Source organism: Molothrus aeneus, chromosome 4 (assembly GCF_037042795.1).
Source record: "Molothrus aeneus isolate 106 chromosome 4, BPBGC_Maene_1.0, whole genome shotgun sequence".
NCBI lineage: Eukaryota > Metazoa > Chordata > Aves > Passeriformes > Icteridae > Molothrus > Molothrus aeneus.
Window position 1 is genome coordinate 45,581,144 of NC_089649.1, and position 21,507 is coordinate 45,602,650.

The window sequence follows — 21,507 nt, forward strand, 5'->3', positions numbered from 1 at the left end:
AGAACATGAGACAGTCACAAGAAACCCCACAGTGAATTAATGCCAGACTGCTCTCTACTCTATTCCTTCGAAATGCTTTGCAAATATGCTGAATATTTAAGAAGTGGGTGAATGAGCAATTCTGTTAGCCACATGTCCAACAACTGGTAAAAATAGTTTAAGAATTTTGTTTAAATATCTATGTAGGCTAAAGAACATTGGAAAAAAGATATTCACACATCATAGTAACCTAGTTTCTTTTACAGGCAAGTTTAAATAGCAGTTAAGGTGATTTCCAAGCTACTTGTACTTTCTGAAAGGTCTATTATTTTACTCCCTTGGAGCCCACAATCCTTTCACATTTTCCCAGTTGTGAATTTGACAGATTATATCACAAAGGTCCTTTTTCCACTCCATTTTTCACTTTGCTCATGTTCTACTTTTGGAAAGACTGAATTTCTTTTAAGTCATAATACAGTATGAATAATTGAGTTTCCTTTGCTGCTACCCATCTCTGAAGTTTTTCTCAGAAGTCTTTATACAATAACATCCTCACAATCCACATTTACAGACTGTTCTCCCTTCAGTTAAAAGGAATATCAGGAATGTCAATATCAGGAGTGGATTTCAACAAATTCACAGCATGACAGAGATATGGGCTACAGTCACAGCCATAGCTGAAGGTATTACAGTTTCAAACTTCCATATTACTTCCAAGAGATGTGGGAAAACAGGGGCATCAGTTTATGAGCACTTCTGTTGATAATTCCAGTGATGACACTTCAGAGGCTGTTTGTGCTGAAAATAGTTGAATCATCATCTGACTCACTTTGAGAAACCTGACTAAATTATATGAATTATGGATGTTCTATATCAAAATACAAAGCACTTTTAACAAATCCTTGAACCTGTTCTCTCTGAAGATATGTTGCAACCCAAACATCATGTTCCAGTTTCAATTGCAATATACAAATTTTCAAAAGTATTTCTTTCATACTGAGAGCAAAGTTAAATTCCATTTGCACTTTATCTTTATCCATTACTCATTCTTGCTGAGGTATCTCTGTGTGCTAAGAAACTCAGAGATGTGAAACAAATCTCTCCCAGTAGAATGGGACCACCCTGAGCCTACAGGAAAAGTCTTACTTCTGTCCCATGAAATGCAACAGAGACCCTCTTTGGACCCTCCCTCAGCCATCTACTGCTATGAACCTATTTAGGATGCAATTTTCCATCAGTTCTAGGTACCTCAAGTCAGGACTGGGTGAGGTATCACACTTTCTTTATCCTCCTCTCCATGTGTTCCCATCACCTCTTTTGTGCCTTATTAGTGGTCATTGTTCACATGAAATCCCCCCAAAACATTGGAACTCAAAAATCCACACAAATTCCTGGTTCAGCTGAGCAAATCCTGACACAAGTTTCCATGCTAGCTGCATATCTAGAGAGCTGTTGGAAAGAGTCAGACACCAATCAACATTTACTGCTGTGGTCTGCACCCTGAACTACACCAGAGCATGTGGAGGGACACCACTTTTGCACAGAATGCAACATTATTGTATTGACACTGGTGGCTATGATGTTTTTAGACCCCATTTTTCTCCAGAGCTATTTCTTCTCTTGAAGACAAATGTGTGATCCTTTAAAAAGGGGAAGCTTTTCCAGAAAGGAGTACTGAGACCTCAGCTCTTATATAATCCCATGCTGGTGCATTACTGGAGTACAGAAATCTCACACCACCAGTTGCCTCTTAGTGTGTCATAAATGTTCCTCCCACTCTGATATTAAAGAGTTAGAAATAGAAACTGGAAAATAAAGGGAAAGAATGAGTTGTTCTGTTCTTTTATGTTTATAGAGACTAAGTCCAAAAAACCCAGAGTCTCATGACTTTCACTCTTGTAGATTTCCATTAGAAACCAATTCTGTAGTCGTTAAAGATCAAAGTCAACTTCTTAACATAAAACCATTTTTAAACAATAAAAAATTAAAAAAGCATGCAAAGCAAGAATGAATTTGGTTTAGCCAGGTATTGACCCTTCATATAATCTCTTCAAAAGAAACTGAGAACCACATCCCAGAATATTGCCTGAGGGAAATGACAAGTGCAGTGATAGGTTGCCTCTACTTGATGTTTTGTTTTAAAAAAGAAATCTGAATCAACATTTTGCATCTCCCATGAAAGTCTCCAGGGCAGCCAGAGATGAAAAACATAAATTGCATTTTCTATTAATTTCAGAGATGCATTAATACTGTAATAGAGGAAAATGGATTGTAATTCTGAGATATATTTTTAGTGTCCTCTTTTTCATCTGCTGGAAGGAGATTTTGGTTCTAACTCATGCCTGGATGGGGAATATTGTTCGTGCTACAACACGATTCTGAGTTAGAGCTGTGCTCAGACAGCACATGACTTCATTGCATTAACAAACCCATAAACATGGGCCTCACAGTCTGCACAGACAAAAGAGAGACTTTTTCAACAGGGAATCTTGTTCATGAAGTAAACTTAGAGATAATTTCTGCATTCCTTCTAAATATATATTCATATCACCTTCAGGAACCATTTAATTTCAAGGCACTAACCCTGGGAAAATGGCACAGTCCCCCTGACCCATCTGAGTCCCACTGATGCCAACAATGAGTTGTGCAGCCAGGCTCAGAGTAGCCCTGCTCTTTTCAAAGATATCACACAGCATTATCTTAATGCAAAGCTCCAGTCTGGTGTCATCAAGGCACCTGGAACCTAAGAACTTATCCTAATATTCTTTTTCTTAGAAGTAGAGATCAAGCCTAGCTTTAAGCAGCTGATGCATCATGCTCATAATATATCTAAAATTATTATAATTATGGCCATAAAATTAACCATGGGAAGCATCAAAGCCCTGAGTGCACAACAAGCTCTAATGTCCCTGATCAGCCTCATTTGGAGCCTCCAGCTGCACACACAGGTCCAGGAGTTCTATTTAGGATCACATTTGAGGCTTTGGTCCCTGCCTGAGCCATGCTGGAGAAGTGCCTGTCTGCAGCTCAGACAAAACTGTGCCTGGTCATGGAGCCCTTTAATCCAGAGTTCAGTTTGCAGACCATTTTCCTGGCTTGCTCCTGGCCCTACCTTCTCAGCTATGGAGCTGCAGCATGACCATGGACGCCTCCTGCTCTGGGATCCCCTTGGTGTCCTGCCTGCCTTCCCTGCGGGAGTGGCTCTGCCTTTGCTGCTGCCTGACAAGAAGGTAATTGGGTGGGACTACACAGTTCTCAACAAATGAATTTCATGTAATTATTCATTAATTGTCTAATCTCAGGAAGTGGCAGCATGCGCAAAGAGAAGCATCACCCTGGTTTACAGTAATTCTGCAAGTGGATCCTAATGCAGCTTGAGGATGTGAATAATTCAGCAGTTAGCATAAAACTATGCAGACTAGTAAAAGGAGCAGGACTCTAAACAGTCCAGCTTCCACATTTGACCTGACAATCCACTGCATGTGACACTATTTTGTCAAATAGCAACATACGTTTACACAAAATTTGCCCTGAAATATGGAAAAATGTAAAGAAAAGGAAGAGAAAAGTCTACATGAGCCTTGGCAGGAATAGGTGTTATACAGAAACTGCATTTGGCTGATAAGGAAGGCAAGGAAGAGGAAATAAGACAGTACATTCTATTACAGGTGACAAATCTGTTTTATCCAGAGCCCAGCCCTAGACCTCACCAGCTGCTGAAAATTACAGTTGCCATGCAGAATCCTGAAAGGAAATGAAGTACATGATGATTAGGAGGGGAGGTGCAACAAAAACATCCACAAGGGAGGCAAGGGAGAGGACAAGTGGGCAGTGAGACAGCCTAACCTTCCAGGAGAAGATAGCAAGACAGCCTATGTGATAGAAGTGAAGACCAGAGTGAAAACAGTTCTGGGATTACTGAGGTGAAAATGAAGTTGGTCATAATCAGGGCCGAGGACAAAAAGACCCATTAAAAAGGAGAAACAAAGCAGCACCTGATATAAAATATCAGCACTTCCAGAAACACACTCTACTGAGGGGCTTTCATGATCATATACAAATTACAGGCAGCTTAGCACTCAAGCAGCAGCTGGAAAAACAAAAGGCAAGCTAAAGGCATTTACTGCAAATTTCTACCAAGTGATAAATTGGAGCTAATAGGAAAAAGTTCTAGATCACACACCCGAGAAGAAAGCTTCTGGAGCACAAAGACTTCAGCATGCCCGTAATAGAAGGGAGGAAGTCAAGAGTTGAGGTGTCAAGAAAAGCTAAGGTCAGCAGAAATACTGAGTGTGATGCTAGCCTTATGTTCTCTCAAGACACCAGGAACCATTTCAGGAAGGCTTTCCCTTCTCCTCTGCTCTGGCCACATGCTCTGAGTACACATCAGAAATGGCCATTCATTGGGTGCTTGTGGCTCATTTCTGTGCTACTCAGCTGCAATATAAATTACAAAAAGGGAGAAACAATTCTAATTTCACCAAAACCTGTAATAAAATTTATTTTTAAAAGCTGTGCACATGGAAAACTGCAGCCATAACCTCTTCTGTTCTGGAACATCCTCAACACACCTCATAACCCAGAAATAAAAACCTTTTTCCAGGTGCTTGCATGTCAGCTGACACAAGTAAGGAAAATCCAAGCTTGTTTTTTGTCTAAAACAAAATTTCTTACAACATCCCTATGTTGCTTTGCTCTGCTTGGGCTTGAAGAGATACTTGTTTAAATCAGAGCTCTGATGAGATGAAGTCTTCAGGAGAAGGTGAACACCAAATACCACAGCAAAAAAACACTTGCACTGGAGTCAAGAAGGCACCCAAAATGAGGCACTTAGAAAGGAAATTACAGTTAATTGCAGAAATACAGTTAATACAGTGGAAAAAAAGATATCCAGTGTGTGAAAAATTGATGTGACAGAGAGAAAGCTTCCTGGGAGCTCTTTGAAACTACAAGTGGGGAGACAGATCACTTTTTACTGTTGATCTAGAGTGCTTCACACAGAACTGCCCAATGCTGCAAGTAAAGGGGTCCCATTTTTGTGGCAGTCACTGTCAAGACACTGAAGTTTGCTCAGAGACTTTTTCCTGGAAGGTCAATGCTGTCACACTTGAGTCCCAAACACCTGACAGGTCTAATTCCAGGTCCTTTGAAATACTGCATTCAGCCCAAGGAGAGGTACTCTACTGCACCCCCAACAAGAGAAATTTAATTCCCCACTGCCTCTGCACATCAAGCCAGAATGACAGACTTTAGTAGGGCACTGTACAGGTACCCTTTCAGGTCTGTCTTCACAATGCTTGCTCAGAAGTTGAGTATTTGTCAACTGTGACAAAAAAGACAATTATTAAGTCTTTTAACATGCTAAATCATAGCCTCAGAACAGAAGCTTCTGGAGATTTCAGTGAAGCTCCACAAACTTGTGGAGATTTCTTGTAGTCAGTACTTCTATCTCCCAGCCCTTATGGTTAGGACAGAAAGTTAATGAATACAGTTTTAACTTTGTAAACTCAAGAAGGGCAATATGGAAACAGGAAAAGGAATTCCAGGCAGAGCAAGACAAACTGTAGCAGGAAACCTCCCACCTGGGTATTGCATAAATATATGCAATTTATAAAATAACATAGATGAATAAAGAGGTTGAAGCGTGCATACATCAGGATACCAAGCAAGTTATTTGCATCTGATGAATCCAGGATGTAAGAAAGGATGGACAGGCAGATCTCTCAGGTGCCTCCAACTCACTAGTCAATCTACACCACATGTAGATCACCTAAATTGCTCTGCTCTGGGCATGTCTGCATCAGGCAGTCAGCACAGCCTCCATTAGAGATTCAGGTGTTAGCTGTGAGCAGGCTTGTAAGCCAATACAGCACTAGGTGAAATACTAGCTTAGGTCTTGGAAGCAATACAGATGTCTTCTTTAGCCTACACTCATTCATTTGCTTGTCTCTACCTTCCTGAAGCAGCTTCCTCCCTTAATATATGTTCGAAACAACCATCCCCTCTCCCCAAAACAAAGCTAAATGTCCACAGGACACATCTGTAGATAACAAATTCATGTACATTGCAGGCTGAGGAAGAAATATAGCTTATTAAAGGAATGGGAACATCCCTGAGCTCTTATTGCAAAATTTGAAATTTTATTAAGCTTTTTTTACTATACGGTTGTTGTACATTCTTAAAGAATTTGAAGCAAAAGGTTTTACAAAAATTGTCAGGATTTTGCTTATGTACATATACTACTGGTTATTTGTATTTGCTCTAGTCTGTTTCTGTATGAATAGGGAAAGTAAGGCAATGCATTTACTGTTAGATAACTTGTAAACAATGATGTGTATTATTTTAGTTAGACTATCTCTTCACTCAATTCATAAATGTTTGAAATTACAGGGAAGGCTAAAAAATATAAGGGATGGAAGACATGTTGAAAACAGACAGGAGTGGCAAAACTAGGTTCCCAAAGCAATCAAATGCACTGCACTGAACATTTATGTTTGCTGTAAAATGAGTAACATGGCAAAAACTACCTGCAAACTGAAAATTATCATCAAATCCCACCCACATTTGCACCATGAAAATGACAAGAAAGACAGAGCTTTGACTGAGTATTTCTAGCAGGCCAAAACCTCTGAGGAATCACAGAAAGAAATGGTCCACTTCAGATGAGACATGGGACCCTTCACATTTACTAATCCTCTCTGATTTAAGTTGTACAGCCTGATTTTTCCACCAGAAGCTAACTTTTAATGCTTTTGTTAATTAGAAAACCTAATAGGCTTAAAAATGCAAACATTTAACATTCTCAAACAAGGCCTGCCACACCTTCATGTCACTGCTGAGGAACAGGGCAAGTTCCCATATCACTGTTTGTTTCTGGGTGCAGCACTGCACTTTCAGCTATGCCAAGTGGGAAATGCCTGATAGTGAGATGATGCCATTTAGATTGCTTGTGAGGGAAAAGGCACTAAAACCTCCTCCAGTGGCCTGGCATCGTGCACTCAGCTAAAGCATCACAACAGTGTCAGTCACACCTCCAGCTGCAGTGTGGCTTTGCTAGGTACTGATTGTCTGAAAAAGCTGGGATGAGTAAAAGAGTGTACAAAACCACACCACAGAAACCAAAAGGAAACCTGGTACTCAAGGAATTTCACAGAATGGAATAAAAACTCAGAGTGAAAAAATGGAATAAAAACTCAGAGTGAAAAAGTCCCCCAAATAAATAATTTTTAAAATCATGTTTTCATTGACACCATTAGAAATACTGCTCAGGGTGACACTTCTGATACACATTTCATTCTTGAGCAGAGGAATTTGGAATAGTTTTTTTACCCTTTCAGAGTTTTTTGTTAAACTTCCAGATACACTTCCCAGTGCAAACAGTTCCTTTTCTTCCAAAAGAGCAGGCTTTGATCAGGAGTCAGCTAACCTCTCTGAGAGGAGGGGTTGGAAAGTGAAATAGTTATTACTGACTCTAGTAGTTTGTGCATCTGGTCCTGGGACTTTGTTATTATTGGGGTAAGGGTTTTTTTCTTTGGGTTTTGTTTGTTTGGGTTTGTTTGGTTTGGGGATTTTTCCTGTTCCTAGTTAGAGATTGCTGACTTGTTTACTCTGTACAGTTTCTTACTCCCACCACCCCCACAGCAAATTCTCATGCTGTCCTTCTGTCATCCTCCACTGCCATTGGAATATGATCTGATTTTCAGGTGCCTCTCTCTCCTCTTCTACTCCTCATTCAAATTGGTTCAAAATAAAAGCAGTCTCTTTGTTGACCCCAATTACAATGCAAATATTATTTGGGATAGAGTGAAAAAGAATGTGTCTGTCCCAACCCAAAGATCCAACCTTGCAGCAAAATGTATGCAATAAAGTATCTCTAACAGCCAGTTCAAGTTTCTCTTTTCCCAGATTGAAAAACAGGGGTGCCATTAATACCTCTGCTCTGTGTTAAATCACAGAGCTGGATTCAGATTCATTTCTGCTTCCCCCCGGGATTTCTGATTTGCAGAGCAGCACTCGTGCCCCTTAAAGCATCGAGATTTTGAGCTCTAAAGCAGCAGGTGTCACGTTCTGAGGAAGGAGAGATGCACACGCCTCAGAACAAGCAATGCAGAAATCGCTGCCACTCGGCAGAGGGAGAACTGAGGTTTAGCCCCACCAGAAGCCGGGGGAACACGCGGTGTGTCACGGTGCGGGGCTGGCAGCAGTGCGGGGCACTCACCTCAGCCCGGGGCTGGCAGCAGCTGCGGGGCACTCACTCACCTCAGCCCGCCGCCCGGCTCAGTGCGGGCCACTCACTCACCTCAGCCCGCCGCCCGGCCCGGTGCGGGGCTGGCAGCACTCACCTCAGCCCGCCGCCCGGCTCAGTGCGGGGCTGGCAGCACTCACCTCAGCCCGCCGCCCGGCTCAGTGCGGGGCACTCACTCACCTCAGCCCGCCGCCCGGCCCGGTGCGGGGCTGGCAGCACTCACCTCAGCCCGCCGCCCGGCTCAGTGCGGGGCACTCACTCACCTCAGCCCGCCGCCCGGCCCGGTGCGGGGCACTCACTCACCTCAGCCCGCCGCCCGGCCCGGTGCGGGGCTGGCAGCACTCACCTCAGCCCGCCGCCCGGCCCGGTGCGGGGCTGGCAGCACTCACCTCAGCCCGCCGTCCGGCTCGCCATCCGCGGAGAAGGCGCCGTTGCAGATGCTGCCGAAGGAGTGGCTGGGTTTCAGCTTGGGCTCCTCGCACTCCGAGGCGGGCTCTCTCTTCTTCCTCTTGCCGAAGAGCTTCTTGAAAGGCTGGAACTTGCCTGCCTTTTTCTTGTCTGCAGACGACAAGAGAGAGCGGCGGGGCTGAGGGAGGCGGCCGGCGAGGCGAGCGGGGCCCGCCGCGGCCGCGGGCTCCGAGCGGGAGCGGGGTCAAAGAGCGAAGCGGCAGCAGCCCGGAGCGGCCCGGCGCTCGCCATGGAAATGCCGGGCTGCAACCTCCTCTGGACGCGTCACACTGAGAAAGCAGCGTTCAAACCTCTGCTCTTGGCTCTAAGGATCTGCCGCCAAACTTTTGGATAATTTTGCAAAGTCAGAGCATAATGCTGCAGTGGTTTTAGGTTTTATATCACAGTTTTGACCATTTTACCAACAGACAAACACTGCTTTGGTCACGTCCCTTTGGAAGGGGCTGGACCCTCTGCCTTGAATTGAAAGCAATAGAAAACAAACAGCTGTGTTTTAGTTATGTGGCCTCATAACTACTTATTTACAAGTTATACAGGTCAATTTACAAATGAACAAAGAGAAAAGGATAAATTTTGTTTGGTTTATACTGGGTTACTCCAATAAACATCCAGCTTTATATCAGCAAAGTCAATACATTTCTCTGATTTTTTTTCCCCACAAGTAACTGAGGACAGAATTTGGCCGAGCATTTCTTCCCCGAGACACTGAAATTTTCAAAGCAACACCAATAAAAGCACAGCAAAACCACAAAACATACATGAAGACAAGAACAAGAAATAAAAAAGTTAACCAGGAAAAAAAAGTAACCTCTTTTCTTCCACCACTGACTGGAAAAAATAAAGGCAGCTTCAAACTGCTATCTCCCCATCTATTAAAAAGAAGTACCATGAATTTCTTGTTCACTGCTGTCAAGAATGGGTTAATTTCTCAGGGCTGGGCTGAATCAGTGAATACATAAAACATAATAACTGTTAAAGTGCTGTATTCCTCTTAGGCTTTACCTTAATTTTGCATTAAATCTACGTAAAACAAGGTAGTTGGGTTTTTTCTTTGTTTGTTTGTTTTGTTTTTTTTTTAAACCCCAGCATTCAGTCTCCTATCATAATCTAATTTGAGAAGCATCATGTTGTACTGGTGGCAAATATTTTCATGAGCTAATTACATTCTTGTGCAGGCTGTGTGCACACTGCCTCAGCGTGCTCTGCTCTTCCTCTGGGCAGGGACTCAGCAGAAAGCCCTGGTTTGGTTGCAAAGCACATGCACGTAGGAACTTCTGACCAGGAAACCCGGAGTATCTTCTGTAGTGCAATAGCATTCTTTAGATTCACCTTGGGTTTTACACTCCATTCTCTTATGCAGGATTTTTAGAGGGAAAAAATGTGCCCAAGCATATTTTGACCTGGCTACTTCCAGTGGTTTCCAAACTAGCATAGTACCAGAGAGCCTGAGTTAAACCCAGCATGGCATCAAACTTACACACAGTTCATCTATCTATACCTGGGTATGGATGAAGTAAGAAATCTATATTGAAAGTACAAAGTCAAAGACACAAGAAATAGTAATTCTGCACTTCCTTTACAGATCCATAAGGAGTTCACACAAATGTAATTCTTCTTCCTGAGCAGTCAGAGTACACAGCGTTTATGTGAGTTCATTAAAACATCAGGGCATCCATGTAGCAGCATAAAAATAAAAAGCTGAATTATGAACTTCAAATTCAGACCCAGCACCAGAACTTTCCAGTCCAGAATCACTGACTCACAACAAGCAGATGAGAAAAACAACTGGAACAGCAGTTTTACCAGTGTAGAAGAAAAGGGGATATGGAAGATTACCTGTCTCCCAGCCCTGCTTTTCATAAGCAGGGCAACTCGCATCTCCAGCCAGACCAACTGCTTGCTGCTCAGTTCTGACTTTAGATATATGTAGAATGCATTTATATGGAATAGAATATATTCCTATATGAAATCCCTAAAAGACAGGCAGACAATCATGCAGAGAAAGAGAAAAATTATTGCTCTTGGCCACAGCTGCTCTGACCCTTTATGCACTTCAGAAACTGACTGCAAAACACCAAAAATCAAATGGTAGAGCATACAGGACAGAAAGCACCAGTACCAGACACAAGACTGGGTAGAAGAGCTATTTGTTCTGAGTTCTCACCTTACTTGTTTCCTCAGCTTTCTTCAAAAGGGAAAGCTGCATTATGCCAATTTTGCTGGTTAAGGTAATTTACTGCATAAATCAATGAAACTACAGCATTTTTTTAGAAAATGTCCTCATCATGTCATTCATTCACATTACTTTTGTCCCCTCCTCTTTTTGAGATCTTCAGATATAAGTGTGGATTGTCTCATTGACTCTAAATCTACAGCACTGATTCACCAACTATGAGTCTAGTGTTGAGCAAATGTAACAGGTCAACACAGCTTTCATTTCATCAAAATGGGTGAAAACCAACACACTTATCTGCAGCCAAGATCTGCTTTTCCCCATGTGACTTAACATGTCCCTTAGCTGTTTCCTTGCTGCACACCCATCGTCACAGCTGTCACACTACTAAGCATGAATTCTTTAAGTCAGGCTTTGTGACTCATTGCAAAGCCATAGAACACCCTGCCCTGCACAGGCTGCACATGCTGCTCTCCATCCTGCCAGGATTCTAAGGAGGGAATGCCTGACTGCTAAGACAAAGTCTGTTTAAGTAAATTTTTCACAAGATCTTATGGAGGAAGATGTGGGATGATGCTGCAGGGTGAAATGCTTCCTGTAACAGTAAAACAAGTACAGAAAGTATTCCAAATATCAGCAATGCAGCAGACAATTCTTTGCACAAAAGCCTTTTGAGCCTGTAATTCTCAAACACAGCTCATCCCTTCTGCTCATCTCTACTGCTGAGAGAAAAAAGTGGGATAGGAAAGGATGAAAGTTGGGACATTCAATGGTGTCAACTTGCAACAAGGACAATTGCTACGAGAGACAGGAAACAAGTCAGTTTACATATGCCATTTGCTTCTCTCCTTAACCACTTTAATGGAATCCTACAGATCCAGCCCCAGGAGACCAGGGGAAATAAGCAATTAAACCTTTTTTCCTGTCTGTTTGACAAGTCTATCTTGTTCAAATCACTGTAAACAGTTAACAGGAAACCAGTTTTGAATCACAGAATAACATAAGGTGTGAAGGCGACAGATAAACAAGGCTGGATACACTAGCTAGGATAACACAGCACATATGGTAGGCGCTCCCTTCTCAGATACCAGAAGAGTAGCAGAGCAGATTAGAATAATCTGTAACCTGTCATATAATTTGTCAGATGCACAAAGACATGCAGTGTGCAACACAGAGCCAGTTAAAGCAGAGAATTGGCATCACGCAGGCAGCACATGGTGCCTCCACTCCTGATGAGAGAGGGGAGCAGCCTCCTCTTGCAGCCTCTCTTTGTGCTCTCCAAGAAGGATGAAGGTGGGTGCAATGGCCTTTATTGCCAGGAAATCAAGCACAGCCTTTGGACTCCAGCTGTCTTATCAACATGCCAGCTGAAAATTCCCCATAAAATAGCTTGCAATTAAACTGCTCCATTCCATTGGGATTCCCAAGCTGTGCCCCCCTTCAAAAACAGCACAGAATCCTCAACACAAGCACAGGCCAAACAAAGACTTAACTACCATGATTATAGAGGGAAGAGATTTAAACTATAGGAAAGGGAGTGAGCAGTGTATTTCAGACAACAGGCAGGGGTGAGGTTATGCCACTTGATGGGATACAGGAGATGCCAATGTCCCTGGAAATATCTGAAAAACAGTTTTCAAGCAAAGCAAAGCTTAACACGAGAAACAGAAAGACTCACATAATCCAAGAAGAGACACTTAAATATTTAACAGGGTGTTGATTCCCTGCAGCTTTTCCTATTTGTTGCAGTGCTGGGGGCACTCACAGCAGTGTGGGTGAGAAAACCTGGGAGGCAGGTCATCTCCGAGCAGAGCTGACCAAGCACATGCATCAGCTGGTGGGTAGAAAGATGATTGTTGGGTGGGGAAAAAAATAGAAGTGGGAGTCATATTGTCAATTTGAATTTTAAGTTTTTATGACCAAGATTTTTCAAGCCCCAGTTTTGAAATGGGATTTGTAAAGATTTCACAGATTTTTTTGCTCATTGTATGAAATGTAGCACCTGTCTATGACACTTCTCATAGTATGAGATATTGCACAGGAGCTGTCTCCAAAATTATGCATTCTTTGTTAGTGAATTTAATGGCTATAAAATATGGTGTAATAAACTAGATTAATGGGAACATGAATTATTTAATGGAATAGATATTTCTATAATGAATTTAGGGAATGGAAATCCATATTGATGTAGCATTAAGAACTGTGTGGCAGAGAGGACAAGTGGGTGACTGGGCTGCAGGCACAATACAGCATCCAAGCTGGGAAAGGAGACCAAAATGTATTGTTAAGAGGGTAAGTTGACTGACATTTCTTATTGCACCTCTACAACAGAAAAAGTCTGCTATGGTACACATTGCCAGTATCACTATAAAAAAACACCTCAATTTCAAGCTAATGGTATGCTTATTGATGCTCTTTTTAAAATAACTCAGATGTAGCCACTACAATAAGCACTGCCCTGTTGAGCCCTGGGTTGGCCAGGCATCTGCAAAAAGTTCTTTGCTTTTCAGGTCCCCGCCAAAAAAGCTGCCTTCTCTCCCCCTTGCCCAGTCTGTTCTAATGGCATAGAGCTTCTCTGGACAAACTAGGATAGGCACTTGCTTCCAGCTTTCCCACCCACTCCACATCTCAGTGGATCCATTTCTGTGAGATGCCAGAGATGCTTGTTTTTGCTGATAAATTCTCAGCACTCCCTGGACAAGTTTTTCCACTCTTCCAGAAAAAGGGAATAAATTTTTTGGGATCAAGGAGGAAGAGAGGAGGCTTTTCTCTGCTTAACCATGTTCCCATATTTTAAAAATAGGTGTGAGCTCCTGCACCTGTGGTAGCACATCTGATTTCACAGTGAAAATTGATTTCTGGACATTTTCTACCTTCATGACCTGCCCTCAATCCCTTGCCCTCTCTTCCATAGGCAGCTGGGGTTGATAGATGGACACAGTCCATATATACAAAGCAGGCACAAACACAAAAGAACCCAAGGAAACATTTAAGAGAACACACAAGTAATAAAGACTGACATTAAAAAAAAAGCCTGATGCTCAGATTCAGTAATGTAACTTCCCAGAAATGGGTTCACCTCTGAAAGACATTTAGTGATAGCACATAACAATCATAAAGCTGACAGTGTGCAATAGTCCCATGCTGACAGAGATAATATCACCTGACATAACATCAATACCTGAGAAACATTAAATGAAAACAAGATTGAGAGGTATTGAAGGCATCAAATTGGTGCAGCCACAATGGTCTAATGAAACACCTAGGCAAAGCAAAGGAAAAATAGTGGGCCATTACTTGCCTGTTTTTCCAGGAGTATCAGGTGATCTTACAAGAGATACTATTTCTTGCAAACCTTGTCCCAGAGAGGATGGGGTATTCTTGGATTACCTGATATAAACTAGTAATACTACCTAAAGTATCCATAACACAGCAAGAATGAATCTTACTTTCCAGAAACATCTATTTTCCCTTGCCATCTGCAGAAGCAAAAACATTTCCAGAAAAAACAGCCCATTTTTTGTTTTTTCTTCCTCCCAAAGACCATATTTTGCACAGAAACCATATGTAGCTGAGACAGTCAGCTGTCAGGAGACACTTATGAATCATCATAATAGAGTCTATTAATGTTCAAGCAGCATATAATATGCTTTATCATCCAGAGCATGGAAAGAGCTATTTCGACACTTCTCTTGATACCACAAGGAAATACCTCTTGAAGGCAAAAGGACTTAATCCCCACTGCATGAGGTTTGGCCCAGTGCTCTTTAAAAGCAACAAAGAATTATGAATGAAGAGGAGGAGTAAATAAAATTTTCAAAATGTTTGGATGACAAACATTTCTTCTTAAGAAGAAGAACTAGAGCTAAGTAAATATCCACTTCTTCAGTCTCGTTTACTATGGCAAAATTCTCCTTTCATTTCTGAGCTCCTGTTCTCCTCTCTTCCCCACTTTTTAATCAAAGTCTTCACAGCCAGTCCTTGTATTTCTGTGCCTTCTCTTTTCATCAAGCATCACAATGAGTGGTCCTAGAGGTCAGAATGCCTCATTCATCCAACCCTTTTTTTTAACACTGACATTCTGCCTTCTTAATCCATCCCACTGCCATCCTTGGGCAGCACCTTTGGGACAGAGAAGACACTGCCCTCCAAACAACACAACCAGACTTGGAGCAGGTAGCTCACTTTGGGAATGTGTGAGGTAGGCTGGGGATAGCAGAGACTACAATCAGGGAAGACAGTATGAGAAAATTAGTATAAACTTCAGGAGCAATCCCTACTGTGGCCCAGGAGTTCCCTTCTTCCAGGGGAAAGCTCCACTTACAGGCTGCACAGTGAGTAGCCAGAGGCTGTAAAAAAAGTTGGAAAAGTTAGAATCTGAGGACAGTCAGAATGGGTAGTGGAGTTCATACCCATGAGGACATTTGAGAAAGGGTTAAGTAAATGCAATAGATGTTCCCAAGATGCTGGGCTGCACTGCAGAACATACCTGATAAGATAAAACCTGCTTATTATAGCTCTGGGTGCAGTGATGCATGTGAGATTCTTAGAAAGGAAGAGACCACAATAGCTTCTGATTCATCAACAAAATATTACATAACAGAAGGGAGAAAGCTTTGTTTTACTAGCACAAGGCTTACTAACTCAAGTTATTAATGATGGGACACCCTTTTGGTGTGCTGGGTTTTATCTAAGGTTTCCACATCTGATTCAAACATTTGATGTCAATTCAATAAAGAGATGTTGGAGCATTATTTCCTTCTCAGAGGAAAAAAAGGTAAAACATGGTATTCCCTTAGCAGGTTAATTTCTTACATGGGAACACTCCTGACTCAAAGAAGTCCTGGCCATGCTGTGTGTGAAAAGATAAACCTCCCTAAGGCAAAGCTACCTCCCTGAGGCCCCATGGCAGAGCAGTCCAAAGTCCAAGGAGTGCACTGGACAAACAGCTCCCACTGCCCCTCCCCAGCTGCAGAGGTCATTTATACCTCCTCAAGGCTGGCACGGGCTGACAGACCAGGATTCTGCACCCAAGTCACAATTTATAAGATCATTCTTGCAAGGGATTGTGTTACAGGAACAGTTTTTCATGCCTTTCCACCTCTAAATAAACCCTGTATTGCACTGGTCAACATCTTTATATCCATACCACCTCCAGTTTTCTACTAATGAGAGGAGGAGCATTTCACCATCACAGAAACTACCATAGAAAATATTATTTTAATGAAATTTTCATGAAGAGAGCATGAAACTCATAGACCAAACCTCTTCAGTGGTAAGACAGGAGTGCTACCAGCATGCTGCTGAGTTCTATCAATAAGAAAAAGCAGAGAAGTGTCCTGACCTCAAAGGATAGTCAGAGTACTAAGCCAGAAAATCTTGATGGCTAGAGAACTGGGATAGAAATGAGCTGAAGTATTATGTACAAACTCATTCCTTTAGGGCCTGTTGCTGAGATGTCCCAGATCAGCTAGAAATGGGTGAAAGACAGATGTGACCACTCCAGCTGATCACAGGATAATTATGAGCCAGCACTGTGGGGCTGCTGCAAAAGTGAAATGTCTTCCTTTGGAAAGGGCTCAGGGGAGTGGCAGGGGTTACTGCCCAGGCAGGGGGCTGGAGAGCCCACTGACCAATAAATCACCAGGGGCTAATAAATCAAGGCTGTAAGAAAGCAGGTGTATCCTATATTTTGGATTGGGATTTAGAATTTTTTCCTTTTTTTTTTAAGGGGAACAACAAACTAATACATTACTAGGTCATTATGACACAAAACAAATTCTCTCTTCAATGTCACATAAAGGCAATATTATTGGATGCAAATTTCATGTCATGGTGGTGCAAAACCAGGTGTATTATTTCTGCTTTTAATGCCTAACATGAACTGAGACCAGTACAGACATGTATACTCAGACTGATTTTTTTTTCATTTTGCACAGTTTTAGTATAATATATTTTACAATGACAAACATATATTAATTTTAAATTTGCAATTCAGATTAACTGCTAGAATATTTTAAATAGGTCAGATTAAATGGAGAGACTAAAATTTTCATTTTATGGATTTACTTCTTACTGCCCAGTCATGAGAGGGTAGTGGGTTTTCCTGAAACTATCAATGTACCTTTTGAGTTAGGGCAGTTCCACGATGAAGTAAAAATACATTTTAAAAAGTTCCAACATAGTTCTACATGTAGCTCTAAATGAAGGGGAGTGAGATTAGGAGAAGGGGAAACCCCAACAATTACTTTATGCCTGTGTGTTTTCTTTCACAGTTCTGAGAATTATAAAGTGATATGGAAAACACAGGAGTAAAAGGGATCTTATCTTAAGCAAATTATTAACTACTTCAGCAGACATATTAATTTAATAAGTTCTTCATTAAATTTTATAAGCGTAAAGCTGAACAGAAGGCAGTAAATCCACCCCCCCTCCCCAGATTTAAAGAACTAAAATGTCAGGATCATCTCCAATTTTTGCAATTAATCACAAGACTCCCTTATTTGAAAACCTGAAAACCAAGCTAAATCTGACTTCAGGCTGAATGTGTCTAAAAAAACTAAAACAACTTGTGCTGATCTCTGATTTCACAGAATTAAATCATGCTGTTGTGGTTTGCAGCTGCAGAGCAAAGGAAGAAAATAAACAATACCTTAAGAAAAGAGCTGCATAAACCATAGCAATCACAAATTCTCCAGCAAGCTCTGGTAAAAAGCAAAGACCAAAGTCAATGTTTGCCTGGTGAAAACCAGAGCAAAGAGAAGCATGGAGCTGGGAACAGTTCTGTTTTGTGGAGTGCTGGAGGTTTTTTTAACTTCTGAAGGAAGCCAAACCTCAACTTCCTTATTCTGCTGGGCAATGTAGACAGAAGGAATCGTGGCACTCTTTCCCCAGGTTGGCATATTCCCAAAATATCACAGGCAGTAACTTCAGTCAGCAGCACAGGGGCTGAAGAACCTGCTCTGTGCTCCGCTCCAAAGCCTGGAAACACCGCGCTCCCACATGGAGCCACCTCTGCCCCTGGAGCTGTGCAAAGCTGTGGCAGAAGGGTACCTTTGGCTCCTCACTGCTGCCCCTGTGCCTTCCTGCTGCAGGCTTCCCTTCTCAACCACCCTGCCAGGCTCACTTGCTCCTTCTGACAAACAAATCCTGTGATATTGACACAAATTGTGGCCAGATTAAGATTTGCGGCATCTGTCTTGAGTCTGGGAAATTGCCTATTTAACGAACAACTGGATTTTCATTGTCTGAGCATCTTTCACTGCATACACAGGCCCAGGTTATCATCCTCAGAAAGAGCAGAAGAACACTGAGACATTCTCCATGTTGCTCAGGGACAAGATTTGTCTTCTGTGCATGTCAGCAGGAGAGGATAGCCATCTACCTTTGTGTAGCCTTCAGCTCCTCCTGTCTCTGTCTCATCCCCGGGGTCACAGCCTCACCTTGGCATGGCACAGAGAGCACCCCTGTGCTGCACTGCCACCTCTCCTGCTGGCACTCCCTTATTCCAATCTGCACTGGATCTCCCTTCTAAGCACCAGGGTTAGAAGGCCATTTCCAGTTTTTTCAGAAATTGCTGGTTTTTGTAACATAGACCACTATCAGCTGAAGGATGAAATTGGTGTCTTGACTGCAATGCTATCAAAGAAAAAGTTCCACCTGAGCTAGCACTTAACCAACACTGTTACCAGTGTTCAGAAACAAGATTTTGAGCAGTTAAACAGACCATGGAGATGAAGCTGATCATCAGTATTAATCACTAATTATACTAGCATTGCACACACCTAACCTAGCTGCTCCTTATCCATCACCTGTTCCCATACAGTGAGCAGGCAACAGGCTGAAGCACAAAGGAAAATCTCAAACAGCTTTTACACAGAAAGAGCAGATTAAAGACAGGACCAGGAACATGTAGCTGCTTTCCCATATCCACACCAGAGCCCTCAGCCCGGGTTGTCTTCACCACCCAGGCCAAGCACAGATAAAAGACACAAGTAAGACATTTTGTGATAGGAATAGGACTGTAAATCTTCAGGCTGAAGTTATGGCAACTTTTTCAAACACTAGATCTGCTTTAGAAAAGGACCTTATAATTGACTCAATTCCTCGTCTTGTCATAATGTATCAAAATATACAGAATAATATATTTGCCTTTGCTTTCCAGAATTAAAACTAGAGGAGTGAGACATCACTTGAAGCACTTACTGACCAGAAAACAGAGAAATCTGAAGAAATTTTACTTTTTGACCTACCTATGAAATTTACTTTTAGATCTACCTATAAATATCTAAGAGATAAAAAGTCTTGAATAGTTTTCTTCTGATATTTGCAAAACTTAGAATATTCACTTCATAAATACTTTGCCATCACATTTATTTGGCTAACACTGAGTATATTAACATATAACACTAATAAGTAGAAGCAGTGTTATTTTAAATGTTAACCAAGTAAGATTTCTACTCCAGATAGAAATATCAAGAAAGGGCTTATAAATTCTGTAACATCAAAATAGAAAAAAAATCCATTATACTACTGTGATGCTAAATGAAACCTCCCTCTCTGTTCTATTTTATGAGGCTAGAATAAAATTAATTACTCATGAAGAAGCCAAATGAAAGAGGAGAAGAGAAGCCGCCATAAAGAGATGATACTCAAACATTTATAAACCTAAACATTTAAAAAAACACCTAAAATCATTCAAATTCAACATGGCCTTTGCACAAAAGCACAACTCTCTGTATTCCTGAGTAAGACAACCAGATATTTCCTTTTAAAACATCTTGCCTTTAGGTAATGAGAGCAAAGAGAAGAAACTATTTCCCATTTTCATGCTGTTTTGGTTCCAGGCGAGGATTTGCCAGGCCAGGATGTGACTGATCATTCTAATCACACATTGTCTCACTGTGCTGAGATACAAAGCATTATCCTCATTATACTGGTGAAATACATCAAATTTAGCCACACAAGGTGAAGATGATTAAACTTCACTGAGAAAGGAGACAGCACTTTCTCTGAAACATCACTTGCCCACATTGGAATTTATTTACCATTTACTACGTGCCAGAAAAAAGAACGGAGGGGACTCAGGTGGCCAGGCAAATCACAAGGTCCCATGTGCTAGTGAGGATGGTTAAACAGAACTACAGCCAAGGGAATTTAATGCATTGTAGATTGCAGGATAGGGCATCAAGTTGGGCTCTTGAGTGAAAACTATTCAAGTATGCAGTTTGTAAGCCTTGGAAAGACACTGGGAGTGCAGATTGTGTCTGTCATTCTCTGAGGGGCTGCAGCAGCTGTGACAGCCCCAGGGACCAGCCAAGTGCTATGTCTCATGCTGCAACATCACTCCAGAAAATGTTACTTGTACAGGGTGTCTTTTGGCAAACCAGACACCTTCCAGCTGCTCCAGTCCAGTGGCAAGACCAAAGAACAGAAATTCTGTCCTGGATTTGACTAGTGCCAGGGTCTGTCTAGCATGGATGGAAGCTGGGGTCCATTTCAGCAGCTCTGAATACTTGTTTCCTAGCTGCTGAAGCAAATTTTGGTTCCCTATGAGCAGCTTGGTACAGAACTGGGTGCCCTGACTGTCCAGTTAAGAGAAGTCCACAATGAGAGTCAGAGGAAGGCCATGTTGACCAAACTGCATTTATCTTCTCTCTTTAACTGCTTCTCTGACATCACGCACTTCTTTACACCCTGCATCAACTCCCTTCCACCTGATACTCCTGCTCTACTCATAAAACTCAAGGTCCAAGAGCACTCACTGTAAAAAATATCAGAGAGCAGATTTGGGAAAGGGCTGGGGCCAGAGGAGAGAGGTGAACACTTACTGAGTTTTAACCCTTTTTACTTGCTTTGTATCCATTCTTAACCTACTGGACTACAAGCACTCAGTAGCTGAGTCAGTGTTTTTCCATCTCGTAAAGCATCACCTAGAGTTACAGTAACAGATGCAAATTTGAAAAGAATTCTAACAGTACAAATATAAGAAACAAGATGAAAGTTTTAAAATTCAATCAGGTTTCCATTATGTGACCAAATATCCTCAAGAGATACTCACATCTCTCTCTGTGACATAATAAGACACTGAGATAATGCAAAGTATCTCAAAGTAAATCCAAGTTCTACTTTTTGAAACCTTGCTCACATGAGTGTTTCTGAAAGATTTGTCAAATATGAGTATGGAAACAACCATAGCCATATCTTTGTCCTGTGGGCTTAGGGAAGAGGAAAAGTAACACATCTAAAAGTCCTGGGTGAAGAGAACATTCATTCCAGTGCTCTGTGTTGGCCCTCTGTTAGATCCCCAGATCCTCATACCAGGTTTTCTACTGCATTTTCAGAAAAATCCTGATGCGCTAAATGACTGCCAATCTTGATCATTCTTTTAAAGAGCAGACTAAAGCCCAAAAGCCATATGTGCAGTAACACCCACCCAGGACAGTCAGAGGAAAGAACCATTTAATTTAGATACATGAAATGACAGCACTGTCAACAATGGGAGTGTACAAGTTAAGCTTAGGCTTCTCCCACCCCTTCACCCCTCTTTTTGACTTTTTCAGACTAAGTCCTACATATTATATGGGAGAAAGAAAAATGCCAGTTGCTGGGCAGGAATACATTGTCATGCCAATGCAGAATA

At 41.8% G+C, this 21,507-nt stretch overlaps 1 protein-coding gene across 5 annotated transcripts in view; it reads right to left on the minus strand.

Annotated features, from left to right (window-relative positions):
- The window catches only part of CRACD (capping protein inhibiting regulator of actin dynamics), a 130,209-nt gene that overhangs the window by 30,009 nt on the left and 78,693 nt on the right, over positions 1–21,507 (minus strand). For all 5 annotated transcript variants that reach the window (XM_066548414.1, XM_066548410.1, XM_066548411.1 and 2 more), the window contains one exon: positions 8,614–8,782. Coding sequence is in view for 4 of the 5 variants with exons in the window: in XM_066548410.1 (XP_066404507.1) it covers positions 8,614–8,782 (169 nt within the window). In the remaining variant the exon portion in view is untranslated. The remainder of the gene's footprint in view (positions 1–8,613; positions 8,783–21,507) is intronic.